This window comes from Anoplophora glabripennis, unplaced genomic scaffold (assembly GCF_000390285.2).
Source record: "Anoplophora glabripennis isolate ALB-LARVAE unplaced genomic scaffold, Agla_2.0 scaffold49, whole genome shotgun sequence".
NCBI classification, from domain to species: Eukaryota; Metazoa; Arthropoda; class Insecta; order Coleoptera; family Cerambycidae; genus Anoplophora; species Anoplophora glabripennis.
In genome coordinates this window covers 1,674,917-1,692,805 of record NW_019417201.1, presented here as the reverse complement: position 1 = coordinate 1,692,805, position 17,889 = coordinate 1,674,917, and the positions used below count along the sequence as shown (strand labels likewise).

The 17,889-nt window shown below is 31.8% G+C and overlaps 1 protein-coding gene across 1 annotated transcript in view; it reads left to right on the top strand.

The window, feature by feature from the left end:
* LOC108903848 (LIM/homeobox protein Lhx5-like) overlaps positions 1 to 17,889 on the top strand; it is a gene marked incomplete at its 5' end in the record, with an annotated part of 176,921 nt that overhangs the window by 112,424 nt on the left and 46,608 nt on the right. Inside the window, 2 exons of the mRNA XM_018706165.1 lie at positions 7,145 to 7,308; positions 8,283 to 8,537. Of these exons, the coding sequence (XP_018561681.1) occupies positions 7,145 to 7,308; positions 8,283 to 8,537 (419 nt within the window). The remainder of the gene's footprint in view (positions 1 to 7,144; positions 7,309 to 8,282; positions 8,538 to 17,889) is intronic.

The window sequence follows — 17,889 nt, the reverse complement described above, 5'->3', positions numbered from 1 at the left end:
AAATTAACACCAACAATGAAGCAAGTCCTATTCAATTTGTAAACCTTTAAGTAACACAAATTTTTCTAATCTCTTTATAAATTCCTTGTCCATTTTTTGCTTAAAGGGCAGCCGTTGTGTTGAAATATTACTTTTCTTCTGAACTCAAAGAGTGACAGCAAAATCCGCCTGTTTTTGAGACTTTGACAGAGGTGACAGGAAAAATCCTAAAAATATTCTAAAAATATCCAAAAACTCGTAGGGGTTGATTTCACCCCTTTAGTGATATTATGGGTTGATTTCCAATTCGGACAAGACCGTATCAAATACGAATTTAGATATTTTCACGTTCATAATATTATTTTGATAACATGAAAACATTTGGGGTTTTAGAACGTTGATGATTATTTATTTTGAAAATTTCCAAATACGAATTTTGATTAAGATTTTCTTCCAAAAAGTAAGGACCAATTATTTTATGATACGTTATGCCACACCAGACATTTATTTTTTTGAACATTTTTAGCCCAGTATATACAATTTTGAGAGGGAACCACGCCATTAGTTGTGAATGTTGATTCGTCAGTAAGTAAAATATTGTGATGAAAGAATATGTTTTCAATTTCTCGCCCATTGTTAAACAAAAGTCCAAACGACGACCATCATCTCCATCAAGCAATTTATAATTAAACACTAGTTTAAATGCATATTGTGTAGCATTATAAAATTTTTTGAATATGAGATCAACTAATATCTATGTTTTCTGACTTTCCTGGATTGTCATGTACAGAGTTTATAACTACAACAGTAGCAACATCGTTATGATTGTATTATTTTTTATCTTTTCAATATTCTTTCACCAGTGGTATTTTATAATTAGCTTGCGATCTGCTCTACGAGTTACAAATACATTTGGATACTTTTCATCAAATATTTTTATTGCATATCGATATGAAACATCACCGATTCCATAACACCCTAAGATAGATTCGTTGCTCCAGGGTTAGCATTATTAATAAAAATTATTCTGGGCAGTTAATAAAAATAAATATGTTGACTGATATTAATAAGGAAATAACTGAGGAAATATCCATAGTAATTATATGGTATATAGGGTAGTTAAAAATTGCGGCGTTTTTTTAGTTGCAAAATGTGATTATCCTTCTTTTTTTACTAAATCCCACATTTAAGCATTTCTTGAGTTCCCGAACAAATATGTTAAATACAGTTTTAATGAAAACAAAAATTAAAGTCACTGCATAGGGAAAATTTCACATTTTGAAATATTTTGGAAGCCTGGTATATTTTATTACAAATTTGATTACTGTCAATGACTTCCCAAGATAAGCATCAAGAACAACTCTCTCAAAATATCAATAAAAAAGTTTACAAAAGTGCGGTACCCCATTTGGGAACACACTGTAAATATAGGTAATTATATGATATTGTGGGAAACTCACTACTCTGTGGATTAATACACCAACCAACGTCGAATTACACTCACAATGTTTTACTTAAATATTTATTAATTATTATTAGCTTTTGTAGTTTTTTTTACTTTATTGTAAGTGTTATTTTAGCTAATTCAAATATATTTTCTTACAATTACTCCCAACTAATAAAATTATCTATCTAATATTTTCAAAGAAGTATGCAAATAAGTGCAGTTACTTGTAAAACCAAATGTTTTCCTTTTTTGAAAATAATAATTGGCTTATGAAATTACATACATTATTAAAAATTATAACAGAATTACAAAAATTATTCGAAAAAGTCTATTAATTCTTATAAGTATGTGAAAAAGTCTACAAATTACGAAAATTACGAAATTATATTTAAAAATTACAAAAAGTACCAGAACAAATCTATAAATTACTGAAATTACGAAATTATATCAATAAATTATGAAAATTACTGATAAGTAGCAAGGTAATTCTAAGTAGGTGTACGTTTTACTGCTGAGTGGCACACCCCTCGATTTTTCTTTATATATAATTACAAATAAAATGTCTGAAATGCCATGTTGTGATAATATTAGTAAACAAAATATCCCTCTTATTTCTCCCTTTCACAATTGTAATATGAATGATTGATAGAAGGTGCCTATAATAATTTAGAATTGCCTGATTAACACCATATTCCGCACTGCAGCACTGCACTGCTAGGCAATTTATGATCCACTTGTCGCCTGCTGTGATTTATTGCCAGCAGCCCAATACAGTTCTGTTACACTTCGTTTGTCCGCGCTCGCATTCTTCAACTGGTCGTATACATTTCTACCACCTACACGTTTAGTTCGACCAGACTTATATATGGGTATGGCTAAATAAATATGGGAACAAGTTTTTCAAATATTTCAATGCCGAGTTGCTGCTTAGCGACCGAGCCCGGTACATACCTTGAAATTATAGGTTCTTCAATTGACTTCGGAAAAACTATAAGATCCATTTTCAATCGAAAGTATTATCTTTGGGATTTGACAGAAACGACTAATGACGTCATCAATTATATTTTTTCCATAAACATACCCAAATTTTTTTCCTGTTCAAAAGCTCTCTTTTTTCTAATAAACTTTTATTAGAGACATTTTTCTGTATTACTTCCCGTTTAAAAGTTATAAACAATATCGTTCTAAAGAGTCTCAAAAGAAATACCTAAAAATCACATTAGCGGTGGAAGGATCAAGTAGTCGTCGGAAAATAATTGAAAGTTCGCTTGCGTAAAAATTATAATTTTAAGTAAAATCCCATATTGTAACAAACAATTTTCAAACAACACTTTCCTCCAGTGCAACTGTCGGCGATTTACCACTTATAGGCAAAATTATTATCTGCAAATGCTACTTTTATGCGTTACGCGCTTATTGTATTATGCATGGATATTACGGAGGAAGATTAAATGGCTCCGGTAATGTTTTATTCGCTTTAAAATAACGCCGACGCCGAGGGAATGTACACCATTGCGATTTTGCGCGTTAAGCATGTCCAGATTTTATGACGGATTTTTTTCCCGTCTATGCGGCCGACGGGTCTTCTGCGCCTTTTAAGCAACTCGCAATATCTCAAATCCTTTGTAGATGCCAGAAGAAAATGATTCTCGAGGGGACAGAAAGAAGAATTCGACATTGTGAAAAGGAAGTTTACGTATTTTACTCTTATTTTTTTACCAGGAATAGAATTATGCCAGAATTGTGCCCCAATACACTTAACAATTACAGTACAAGCTCAAATTGTCACGTTCCAAAGTAAATATGTAGGACTTTTCAAAAATTGGTATATCTAGTGAGGCCATCTATTGGCAATTACATGCGGTGGAAAGGTTCTTCACTGACGTCTTGTCAAAATTTCATGACATTTGGACGTATAGAAGTGGAGTTATTGCGTCTGAAGTGACAGCATTGTGTCAACTGGAATTGAGCATTTCAAAAACATCAATTTATCGCGTTCGTACAGACACTGCATTAATGAAGCCACGTGGCTCTGAGCTTAGGCAGCCAGCATTGCACAATTGACACTGTTAACTATAAATCCCGAAATCTTAAAGTCGATCGGCGATTAGTTGAATAAAATGTCGCAAAATTACGCTAATCGCCAAAGTGAAGCATTTATTTTACCAAAATTTAATTGACAAGGGAAATAAATGGTTTCATAGACCAAATATTCCACTTTTTGGATGTAAGAGGGGGCACATAATAAAAGTGTGGATCCCTAAATCTGGGCGAGGTCCGGAACATTTTCAAAATTGCAAAAATAACAAAAAATACCTATTTTATCTGAGTTTTTTACTTATATCTTGGAACCTATACATTTTGGAAGAATTGAACAGGAAAAAAGTTTTAGAATTGAATTCTGCACAATATACTGTAAGTTAAAAATGTTTAAATTTATTACCAATGTTGCAAAATAGCAATAAGTTTTTTGGATAATTTTTTTTAAATATTTTAATTGCCTCGGAAGCATTCTAATTTTGGTAAAAAAAACTTTAGAGTATAATAAAACAACACGCTAAATTTCATTAAAATCGGTTCGATAGTTTTCGCAAAATATTTTTTTGAAAAATAATTTGAAAAAAATTTTTCGAATTTTCAAAATGTTGCAATCTCAAATAAAGCATCTAGATACTTGAAAAATTTTTCACGTGGAAAAGACAGCTCAACCCTTCAAATGGTTTTTAAAAAATTGAAATTGGTTCATTAGGATGGCCACAGTAAATTTTTAAATTTAATACCCTTTTTATTTTTAAACAATTAGATTACATTTATCAATTTGCAATTTAGTTTTTTTTCAAAAATTATAATTTGAAAGTACTCGGAAAGACGCTTCTTTAAAAAAAAAAGTTAAATTTCGTTTATTGGTTCTCGAGATATAAGCGGTCAAACTTTATCGGCATTTACCGTTAATTTATAAACAATTTAGCAATAATCTTTGATCCAGTGGCTTCGTTTTTCCGAGTTCTAAGCTGGAAAAAATGTTCATATCCATAAGTTATCGGAAACATAGATAAATCAGCCGAAAAGCTGTCGCTCGCACGCGCTAAAAGAGACTCACGAATAGTGGGGGAGGGGGCTTTTCGCTTCGATCTTTTCTTTTTAATCCGCAATTAAGCAAATTAAAAAAAAAATATTTGGAAATTAATTTTTGTGTTAAATACAGATAAAATTAAGAAAAAATGGTACTTTAAAATTATAATTTTTGAAAAAAACTAAATTACAAATTAATAAATGTAATCTAATTGTTTAAAAGAGTATTAACTTTAAAAATTTACTGTAGCCGTCCTATTCAACCGATTTCATTTTTTCAAAAACCATTTGATAGGTTGAGTGGTCTTTTCTATATGAAAAATTTTTCAAGTATCTAGATGCTTTATTTGAGGCTGTGCAACATTTCGAAAATTCGAAAAAAATTTTTCAAAAAATTATTTTGCGAAAACTGTGTAACCGATTTTATTGAAATTTGGTGTGTTGTTTTATTATACTCTAAAGTTTTTTTTACCAAAATTAGAATGCTCTCGGAGCAATTAAAATATTTTAAAAAAATTATCCAAAAAATTTGATTATTTTGCTTTTTTTCATCAATTATTGCTATTTTGCAACATCGGTAATAAATTTAAACATTTTTAACTTACAGTATATTGTGCAGAATTCAATTCTAAAACTTTTTTCCTCTTCAATATTCTTCCAAAATGCATAGGTTCCAAGATATAAGTAACAAACTCAACAAAATAAAATAAAATAGGTATATTTAAAATTTTTTAAAAACTTTTTTAATTTTAAAATGTTCACACAGATCTAGGGATCGACACTTATAAATTTGCTCGCCCCCTCTCACATTTACCTCAAAACAGATCCGCCCTAATATATCATAGATTAACATAATTTTTAAAAATCTTCCATGGCTCGAAAGCCGCTCGCTAAATGACAAATGTGCAAAAGGGCATTTTTGCTCTAAAATAAATGAGGTTCCTAAAAATAAAGTAAAAACCAGTAGAAAAACCATTGGCGTAGATTTTCTGGTCCATAAATCAATAGGCACTCCCCCATATCTACACCTCTGATGGATCTGAAATGCAATTATACCAAATTATAACCTACGTATCATAAATGTATTGACCAAAATTTAAACGATTTCCAATGAAAAATTTAGAAATTATCAATAAAAAACTTAGATTTTTTTTTTCGAAAACGAAGCATTTGCGGACCTACGTTTATAGGAATTTTTTCGTATTTTGGCATGTAGAATCTGTTCTAGAATTCTCTGAACAACATTTTGCTACATCCTGTATATTAGATTCAGTTAAATAATTAACAAAAGTACCCCACTTTATACCACAGGTATTTTACATCATTTTACGTTTTTTGATATTCAAATAATTCCAGGAAAATTGTATATCTTTGTATTTTTCCATTACAACATTTGCAAAAAATAAAACTGTCTATTATGCCCCCCCTCTTTATTTTGTTGGTATCATATGTCACAACGAACACTATATTTTTTTAAGTTTATTTACAGCACAGAAAAACGTTATTTCCCACTTTACACCTAATCGATTTCGGATAGAATTATGGCTTGTCTGTTATAAAATGGATATTCGTTTAATTTATTTTTACTCAGACATTAAGTTCAGCTATTAATTTCTTAGTGCACGATTCTGTATGGTGTATGTAATCCTAACTCTAATAGTAATAGCGAACACGGTTCGTTAAATTTACTGCTATCGCTAAATGTGTTTGACTTTACGGACGGCGGAAAGTCCGTATGGTGGGAGGACATTAAAGTTTTAGTGCGCTCTTGTAACAACATTTTTTCGAATTCTTGCTTTCTTTGATAACTATAACAAAAACAATACTTTGGTGCTGCTATATAACGCATTCGGTGAAATCACTACAAATTACATTCATTTTTGTTTTGAATGAATATTACTGGAAGGCGATTAGCGTACATTCGTTCTGCGGTCGCAACATTTTGCCTACATTCACCGTATACCAATGGCATGTCCACCAACTCGTGATGTAGTAATGTCGTGCCATTGCAGTAAAATATTAACACTCGGTTCGGGCTGAGGCTGTACAGTATTGGGGGTCATGAAGTCTTGCAAAAATTGTAATAAAATTTCCAAGGTCACATTTAAAAAACTGAAGTTGATGATGGTCCTGAAGAGACGAAATGTTACATATAAAAATTGATTATGCCATCCGATCGAGTGCAAAAAGTTGCCATGAGAAGGCAACTTTTTGCGCTCTTTTTTCAATCTCACCCCAAACAAGGCTGAAATGAAACAATTTCCAAAATTTCGTTTTCTCAAATATTTCGAAAACTAATCATGTTAACTTTGATTTTTTAGAGGCATTATGTTGGTCCTCTGATTATGCAACTTTGCCCCCATTTAAGCTACCTCGTATCTCTTACCGTTTCCGAGATCCCTGTAGTGAGAAGCGAATTTGTAACAGCCTATATGTCTGGTGAGTTTGGCTGACGAATGATACTAGTTACTTATTATTGCAGATATAATTCAATGCTGATAGGGTCATTAGTACACGGAGTAGTTGTTTCCAGCAATATTATCAGTTTACAAATAAGACGTTACCTAGAAAAGCTCAAATAAGCATATGAATAATTTGATCTTCAAAAAATTGCTTCAAGAATCTGTATGATTCCTTTTGTTTCAGATTCCTTAATGGGATCAGCGTCAGAAGACGACGAGGACGACGACAACAGCACGGCGTCCTCAGTTCTAAAGCACCACCCTCTTCATGGATCTCTACCACCAGCTCCAGGGGAGACCAACAACAACTCTCTCCCACATTCTGATATCAGTAGTTCGATAGGACAGGTAAATTAAATTTTCTCCATAAGCACCCTCTTCCCGCAAATCTTACTTTTATAACAAATCATTTCATAGTTTATAATGGGTACAGATATGTCAAGTATCTGGTTACAACAGAAGTCCTTCAAGGTTCCATTATTGGCCCTTTATTATCCATTGTGTTTATTAATGACATTTCGAGACTTTGGCATTGTATTTGGTGAAAAATTATCATTTAACGATATGCAATTTATTCTTAATTTATATATTTTATTTAGTTTTTTATTGTTCTTCAATTTTAGTTTGTAGTTAGTGTATTTTTTATTTTATTATTGGTTACTAACAAATATGTACTGTTGAACTGTTCCAATGGCTATGGTAGTGGTAGATCTTGGTATCTTCCTGTCCTCTTCAATAACAGAACTTCAAAAATATAACTGGCACTGCTGGGCATACTAGATAAGATTTCACAAATTACATAGCTCTTTCTCTTTTTGAAATTGTTGGTCAACATTTAGATAGGAAGCCTGATACATCAAACACATGTTCGGAAATTTGGTGTGAAAATTGTAGATTTCTACCACAGATAGTTATGGATTTCATGGTTTGTTGCTCAGAGTAAGTAGCTTTCGTGATCAGTTTTCTTGTTCCAGTGAAACCATGTACGGTTTTGTAAATTAAATAGGAAGACAGATTAGTTTGATACGCTTGCACCTGGTGCAGTTTTTGCCGACTTAATTCGATTAATAAAAATCGAAATTACTGTACTGTCTCATTGTTCTAATACTTGAATTCTGCTGACGTTTGTAGCCTTGTAATTGATAATAAGTAATAATTTGCAATTTTCCACATTGAAATTGCATTCAATTGAAACTTGAAGCAGATGGAGAAAGCGAAAACACTACAAGAAAATTTATAGACATGACAACTCAACTGTTATTGCCTTGACCAACAATTTGTCAACGCTTCTTTGTCTTCTCACTTTCATTTTTTATTCGTAGGACTCGAAAACGGGTCAGGACGACTCGGAGGACCAAAACTCGCTGGACGGCGATCCTGAGACGAGGGACTCGCAGACGGAAAACAAAAGCCCTGACGATAGCAGCGCGGGATCGAAACGTAGGGGGCCCAGGACAACGATAAAAGCCAAACAGCTAGAGATACTGAAGAACGCCTTCTCGCAAACGCCGAAACCTACCAGGCACATACGGGAGCAACTGGCCAAAGAGACGGGGCTACCTATGAGGGTTATACAGGTGAGTCGGACCTCGTTAGCAAAGTTTCCTTCATCCTTCCGATTTTTTTAACTTAAAGCTCTTTTCATAAGCTTTTCGAATATGTAATAATATATAACTATATCACGCGAGTGCGTCGTATATTTCATTTTGTAAATAAGGCTAAAAAATAAAAAAAATTGCAGGTTGCAAATTTGAAATTAAAAAAAAATTGTAGATTTCAATGTATTATGAAATCTACCATGAAAAAAATGAATGCGATTGTGGAAGATTATATTTAGATTATTTGTTACACGGAAAACCTTTTTTGGATTGTCCTGAAGAAGGCTTAAATATAGCCGAAACGTCGACTAACCAATAAACTGGTTTTCTTTAAAAACTGACCCCATTCCCAAACAAATTACCTTCAATATAATAATATAATTTGGTGTAAGGCATAAAACAGAAAAAAAAAGAAAATTTAAATTCACGTTCATTATTTTTCTAAGAGACCAACATCGAAATAACCCAAACGTTGTCCCCATTATTTTTATTAATAGCCCAAATATTAAAACTAACATTACAGGAGAAATATGGACCGGCAGTGTCACATCCATAACATTTTATTGTCTTTGTTCGAGGAGCACCTCAACAAATTCTAGATGTGATTAACATAAAGATACTGTTAGCAGGCGCGTAGTATCAAACCTTTCAACGTTAAAATAAAATTGACCTCCCCGGGACGGACACCACAACGAACAAAGTTTCCTAAGAATTTACGACCCTTGCAGGTATTCCAGGCCGTCATTTTTCAATTTAGTAACGGCCATCGGCTGTTTTTATTAATTCGGGATTCGGAATTTCTTTCTAATTATGGGTTCGGGATTATTCCGTTTTGTCTCCCGGTTTTGATAAATTATAGTCCATTTAGCGGGCAGTGGCAGATAGTTTAATTACGGGCTCCGCTAATCGCCTTAAAGAACAGTAATTTGGTGGGTCTTGAGGTGTGCCTTGTGGATCGTTTGTCAGATTTGTGTCTTGTATCAATTTTTCATCCATGTCATTACCATAATTGTTGATTTGTACAAAAAAAATGTTAACTAGTTGATCTATTTTTTTTACTTTATATTTAAATGAAATAGAAATAAATGAATCCGAGGAAAACCGCATTAAAAACAGTGAATTGTTGAAGCTGTGAATATGTATTTTTTATTATAGGCCAATCAATATTTATTCTATTCTATTCTATTCTGTGTATTCTTTATATAAATTCATTGGAGCGTTCGATAGGTAATAATTTTTTCGCAATGTATGCTGACGATTTATCATTAATTCTTTCAAATAAGTCAACAAAAGACCTGACTACTTAATCTAGAAAATACATTGTACAATGTGTCTAAGTGGTTCAGTCGTAATAACTTATATTTAAATACCGACAAAACTAAATTGATTAGATTTCACAATACGCAAAAAAAATATGAGTCTGTTGCGACAAATATTAATAACTGTACTATTACCAGTGATGAAACAGACTGTGTCAAATTTTTAGGAGTTACTTTGGATGATACATTAAATTGGAAAATGCATTGCAATAATGTTATATGTACATTAAGTTCAGTAAGCTACTTAATGAAGTGTATGAAAGAAATTTTGCACGAACAACAATTGTTAAATTTATATTATGCGTATGTGGAGTCTAGATTGCGTTACGGAATATGTTTTTGGGGTAACTCTGCCTTGTCTCATTCAGTTTCTGTCATACAAAAACGTATTTTAAGAATAATTGCTGGCGTGCCAAGTCATCGTACATGTAGAGATGTATTTAAGAAATTTTTCTTACGTTAGTATCATTATTTATTTTTGAAATGTCTGTGTATATATATAATAATAAGGAGTCTTTAATTCTGAATAAGGATATACATACAATCAATACCAGACNTAATAATAATAATAATAAGGAGTCCTTAATTGTCAATAAGGATATGGGTACATACAATCAATACCAGATGTTATGATATCCGAATTTCTTTTGTAAAATATACCATAACAGCTAATTCACCAGATTATTTGGGATTTAAGGTATATAACCATTTACCGAGTGAAGTCAAGACTGATAAGATTACAATATCTCAATTTAAACAAACACTTAAATTATTTTTAATAGATAAGTGGTTTTATTCTTTATTGGAAATTTTTTTCTGCTGTTGTGTTTTAGGTTAAGTTATTATTTGTTCATTTGACTATTGTTATACAATCCTTTTTTGTCCACAACAAGATAAATAAATAAATAAATAAAAAATGGAGATTTGTTTGTTACAAAAATACTAGTAGCAAACGGATTGTGTCAAAAAAACTAATTTTTTTAGTTTTTTGCTTATAAAACCTAATCTAACGAAGCAATCTGAATGCTATAAAAAGACAATTTGTAGAGAATCGAGATACGAATAAAACAGGAGGTCGATCGATCCAATCAGATAATCTGAAACGAAGAAAACCCGGAAAAATCGGAAAATATAGTGTTTTTTAAATTCATTACTCCGCCATTTGTAAAGATGTAGAGCTGACCCTGTGCACAAAAGTAATGAATTATATGTACTTTAATTGTGCACAAAGCAGGCACTGTCGGACTATTAGTTTAGGCACAATTGTTAAAAATTTGTTACTATTTAAAAGATAAAACTCGAGCACAAAAAAGTCAGGTCACTATAAAATACACTTAAAAGTATAAAAAAATAAACAGTCAAAACACACATATAAGAGCATATAATTAAATACAAACATAAGAGAGTAATAATTTGTAGAAAATTGAAAGACGAATCCGAAAATATCATGGTTGTTACCGTAAAGCAGTAGCGTATTATTTTATTTACAAAAATACAAGTGCCCAATTTCTCTTAGTAGTTTTTAAATTATTAAAAAAAACGAAGCATCCATCCTAGATAAAAACTTTATAGGAAAGATTCCCATTAAAATTTACCAAAGAATACGAGGTTTCATTTGTGAATCACCCTGTATTAAAACTGTATTCAGGAAAACAATTGGTTTTTGCGCTTTGGAGAAAATATTTTTTTATCTTCGTTATTATTACAGATAGATTTACCACACCTTATATCACTGAAATATTAAGGAGGCGCTTGTATCATCGAAATGCACATTCAATTGTTTTTCTAATTTTTCAAATTTAGTCCGAACATTTTTTTTCTGAATACGAAAGTGTATTTCTTTTCTTTCATATTAAACTTTTCTGAACCTAGAATATCCTCTATTCACATAATCCTGACATTTAGGTACATACCTATTATTAAAGTTACTTTATTTGTTTATTTATTTTTTCGTTCAATTTCATGAAATTTTTTTAACGACTCACTATTAATCCCAAGGATTTGAATTCTATAGTAGCTCAGTGATGTTACGACTTGATTGTGATACGGTTAAAAAGAAAATAACGAAAACCGCATCTTTTTCTTAATTCCACTTTCCTAGAAATCTGCATTATAAGTTTCAAATGGTTTACAGTTTCTATTGACAGGGCCTCATTTGTTCCCAAGTCGTTGATAAATAGATAGGTAGATAATAAAAATATGTAACGGTACAGTTTGGTTACTAGATTATAGTAAACCTATAACTGTTTATTACTAAGAAACAACAAACCAAGAAAACACAGATAATACGGGGTCTGTTCAGAAAATAACCGAACTTAATTTTTTTAAACTAACTGACGACTACTATTAAATCGAAAAAACCATTTTAACATTGGGTACGACCCAGAGCAGCATCTCCGTAAGCTTTTAAAAGCATACGTGAGTTGTCGGGAAGTTTTCCAATGTTTGTATTGAACGGAAATTTTATTTATACAGATTCCTTTCAGAATTTGTGCACGCGCCATTGAACTTTTCAATTTAAGTTTAGAAAGGGTCATTTCAATTTCATATTAGTAAATTTAATTTCAGAGGACATTATTTCAGTTCCATTATAATAAATTTAATTTCAAAAGGCGTTATTTGTATTCAGGTTACTCAAATCTATTTCATGAAATTTTAATTTGTTTCATAATCCACAATTTGTTTTCAGAAAATTTCAATTATATTTCAGAAATAATATGTCGCTAGATCGTTATAATGCTCAAAATCCTACATGATAATTCTACAGTCTGTTTGATTATAAAGGTACAACTAGGTTACCCATTTTTTGACACCCTGTGAAGTATATATACAGGGTGTTTCAGAAAGACCTCCCGTAAATTTAGGGGGTGATAGTACGACAAAAAATAAGAATTTTTTGTGTTATTAACTATATGTCTATCTTCTCTTGTTTTCGAGATACAGAGCGACAAAATACAATTTTTTAAATAGAATTTTTACGAAAATTTCCAAACGAAATATTTTTATGAAATTTGGTATTCCGGGGTTTTTAAGGACGCAAAATACGCTGGTCTAATTATTTTTTGTATATTTAATAGAGGGCGCTAATTGCGCTACATTCCTGTTACATTTTAGGTTCTAATTTTTTTAAGGTTAGGTTTTTTAACATTCGGGCTCCAATTTCTAATGTACAATTTTTTTTCTAATAATAATGTACTCTTGTTAGAACTTCCTAATGCGGACGGTTTTCGAGAAAAAAGGCTTTTAATTGAACTCTTACAATATTTCGGTGAAGAAAATAAGAGACTTTTCTCAAAGTAGGCTTATGTCAAAACTGATTGATGGATGTCTCATAAACAACGCATGCATTCTCAGTAATATTTTAAACTCTAATTAACTTTATATCAAAATTTTAGTGATTGTTACTGACTGTAGTTAGTAATGACTAATTACAGTCACTAAAATTTTGATATAAAGTTAATTAGAATTTAAAATATTACCGAGAATGTAAGCGTTGTTTATAAGACATTCATCAATAAATTTTGACATAAGCCTACTTTAAGAAAAGTCACTTACTTTCTACACCGTAATATTGTAAGAGTTCAATTAAAAGCCTTTTTTCTCGAAAACCGTCCACATTAGGAAGTTCTAACAAGAGTACATTATTTTTAGAAAATAAAATTGTACATTCGAAATTGAAGCCCGAATGCCAAAATACCTAAACTCAAAAAAATTATAACTTAAAATATAACACGAATGTAGCCTAACAGCGCCCTCTATGAAATATACAAAAATTAATTAGACCAGCGTATTTGGCGTCCTTAAAAAACCCGGAATACCAAATTTCATAAAAATATTTTGTAAAAATTCTATTTAAAAAATTTTATTTTGTCCCTCTGTATCTCGAAAACAAGAGGAGATAGGCATATACTTAGTTCATAGTACCCTCTGAATTTTCGAGAGGTCTGTCTGAAACACCCTGTATATTTTTATAAAAATTTCGTTATGCAAAGCCATACAAATTTTATATGGTTGGAAAGAAAATAAAAAAATCAAACAAAATGTGCAAAAAAATATACTATCCCATTAAAAAAAATATCGATGACGTCACCACCAAATAATATGTTCGTCAGTATCAAAAAATTGCATCCCGTTTAAACATATACAGGGTGTAACCTAGGTACGTTAAAATATTTAAGTGCATGGGGTATTCTTGAGTAAATTCTAGGAAAAAGTTTATATAAACCTTTTTCGGGACATGCTTCGATTCTGAGATACAGGGTGTTGAAATTAAAATTGTTTCTTCGATAATTTTTAGGAAATATAAATTTTTCGCGCAAAATTTGGTAACTGGGGGAGGTGAGAAATCATACTTTGGTATTAATTTTTGTGCAGCACTTAGAGGGCGCTACGTACGCTATCATTATTAATTTTAATTTGCCATAACTTTTTTGCCAGAGACTTCTGCGATTTTTGATTGATAAACCGTATTCCTACACCTTTTTTAAGCAAGGTAGGTATTAATGTCGGGGGTAGCCACTTTCAGCAGCTGTTGTAATAATGGTTTTGTTTAATTTCAACACCCTGTATCTTAGAAACGAAGCATTTCCATGCAAATGGTTATTTAAACTTTTTTCTTAGAATGAACACTGTATTTCCTGTACCTATTTAGCAGCCTTCTCACTCAGGTCTTTCTGAGCTTGAGCTGAAGATCACACTGGATACAAACAAACTATACCTAAGCAGTAAAATAATTTTATAAATATTTTCGTAACAGGTGTTAATGTTAATATGTATCGATGGGTCACGCGTCTATGATGTGTCATAAATAATATTAACGCTCATCTGCCTAGACTTGCCAATATTTCAAAGTGAATTTCACAGCTTCAAAAACAAAACGAGGCTGTTTACTCAACGAAAGTGAGAACATTTCACGGCATTGAGAAACGCATTGTCTATTTGTAAGGGGTTAAAGAAATAATGCTCACTTATGCATTGTTCGATTTTCCGGTTCAGAGGCGGTTTTAATTCCCGTGCAGATTCCGATTTGACGGAGGATCGTGGATTTAGATGCGTCGGATTACCTTCGGGTCATGGTATTGTTGGGAGAGCGTCGGCGCGGAGGTCAAGTTTTTTTTTTGTTTTTCGGTAAGGCCATATTTTTTAGGCAGTTTGTCGCTTTTGTGTTGGGATATCCAGCAGTTTTTTTTCTTTATTCGGTTATTAGATATGGGTGTGATCGGCGAATCAGTATTTCGTCATTTTCTGTTAAAAAAAGGTATAAAACATTTAAGAGGATTGAAGTAAAAATAGCTTATAGGAAAGTTGCACCCTTAAGGCAATATACCCTCTTAAAGAAGGGGATTGAAATTCACATTTTAATTTTTTTCTTTAACATGAGGAATGCTAGAGACACGAAACTTGGTATGAGCATCCTACTAATGAAGAGACGACTTTTTTATATTTTTTCATCATTGGTGTATTTTATAAAGGAGTGAAACAGTCAACCCCATTGCAATATTTTATTAGAAATTTGTTATATGAAGCTAATTATTTAAAAATATTTATTGGGAAGACTGATTTATTGCGCAACGTTTTTACCTCTTGTAATTTTTCGATAAAACTGATAGTTTTCTAGTAAAAAAAATTAGATGCGTCATAGTTCACTAAAGGGGTAATTTCGAAAATTTGTAAAAATAAAGTAGGCGTATGTCATAACAAATAAATTGTTATTTATCATATTAATAAATTAACACTTTCTGTCAATAAGCTGGTAAGTTAATAATAACATTAAGAATAATTTGATATTAATTAATGAAAAATGTTTAATAACTTATGGCTATGGGACATGTATTAGGTAAAGTTTTTTATCTGAAATAAAATTTAATACAAACGAAAAACAAGAAATACAAAATTAAATTTAAAGAATATTCTCGAAATAATTTTCATTTTGCTGCAAGCATAACCTAATACGTCTGTTGAGTTATATAGGCCAAGCAAATAAAATTTTTACTCGAAAAAAGTCCTATCCGCGTGATTATTGTAAAACTGTCTAAAGGAACATAATACAAGACAATGTCTCATCTCGTGAGTCAAAAACTTTTATTAGCTAACTTCTATTTAAACAAATAAGTGAGGAAAACAGTTTTTTCACTTTGCAGGGAAAACCATCAATTTTAGCGAAAAGTGACTCTCAGACAGCTTGTAGGGAGTAAAATTATCTACAAAATGAGACTTGTTAAATTAAAATCGGTTAATAAACGAAAAAGTTATTGCAAAAAAACAAGAAAAGTGACCATATTTTAATTTGTTTATAACTATCGCATTTATTGTTAAAATTTTATAAAACCTATGACAAGTTGAGAGTTTTATCATACTTTAAAAGTGTGCCAAAAGTGGGCGCTGTAGGTGCAATAGTTTTCGCACAATTCAATTTGTTTATAACGCAGGCTCCAAAAGTTATTAACTTTAAGCCTCTGTACAGGCGTTAATTTTCAACCAAACATGGTTCTGAAAGCGTCATTGTAATCTTAAAGGCGTAATTAAGAGACCTATTAAAAAATATCATCGGTTTTTTGACATTAACATTCTCAAATTGTACATTAAAAAACCGTGCGTTTTTCGCTTATAAACAATTTGAATAAAATTGTTGCTATTTATGCTACTTGTCATAGGTTTTATAAAATTTTAACAATAAATAAATTAAAAATGGGCACTTTTCTTGTTTTTTTGCAATAACTTTTTAGTTTATTAACCGATTTTAATTTAACAAGTCTCATTTTGTAGATAATTTTATTCCCTACAAGCTGTCTGTGAGTCAATTTTCGCTCAAATTGTTGGTTTCCCTTGCACAGTGAAAAAACTGTTTTCCTCTCTTATTTGTTTAATTAGAAAAGTTAGCTAATAAAAGTTTTTGACTCACGAGATGAGAAATGTCTTGTATTATGTTTCTTTGGGCAATTTTACAATAATATCGCGGATAGGACTTTTTTCGAGTTTGTCTTTTATTTTCGCTAATTTTCCTGGTGTAATAACGCACAAACAGTTCTTGGTTATTGCGAATGTCATCTGCTGCCTGAAATATTATTAAGCGTAGTTCTTCTAAGGAGGCAACTCGAGTGGCATAAACAATACTTTTTATGTGTCCCCAGAAAAAGAAATCCATAGGCGTTAGGTCAGGTGAACGTGCAGGCCAACAAACAGGGGCATCACGACCAATCCAGCGATTCGGGCAATTTAAATTTAACCATTCTCTAACGGCAAGTGTACTATGTGCAGGCGCCCCATCGTGCATATACCAGATCACCTGACGTGTAGCGAGGAGTACATCCTCAAGTAATGTTGGAAGATTTTCGTTCAAAAATATAAGATACTCGGCCGCTCCAAGCCTGTGTGGAAGAATAAAAGGACCTACTAGAGTATTTCCTACAATTCCCATCCAAACGTTTAAATTGAAATTATGTTGACATCTTGAAACAAATATTTCATGAGTATTTTCTTCCGACCATGAATGAACATTATGAAGGTTTACTGCACCTACTCTAGGAAAATTTGCTTCATCGATGAAAAGTATATTCATTAGGAAATTTAAGTCATGCCTGGAAATATTAATGTAACATTGACAAAGATCCACGCGGTTAGGTAAATCAGGGTCATTCAATTCTTGCACGGGTTGATGGTGAAAAGGGTATAAAAGATTTTCATGAGCTACATTCCACGCAAGACTGTGAGAAACTTGCAGTTGCCTGGACACCTGTCTTGTGCTTGTACCACAGTCTTGTTCTAGATGTTCCAGTATAGCTTCCTCAGTTTCAACAGTTCGGACATTGGGCCTTCTTCCGGCACCCTCACGATTGGGCTGAATTTTACTAGTTTCGCGAAGCCTTCTGCGAAGCCTTCTTTCCACCGAGGTCACTGTTTGTCTATGAGAAATCGGTCGGTTTGGATATATTTGGTGGTATAATCTTACTGCAGCGTTACTATTTTCTCTGGATTCGAAAAACACTTGGAGCATGTCGACATATTCGTCATTT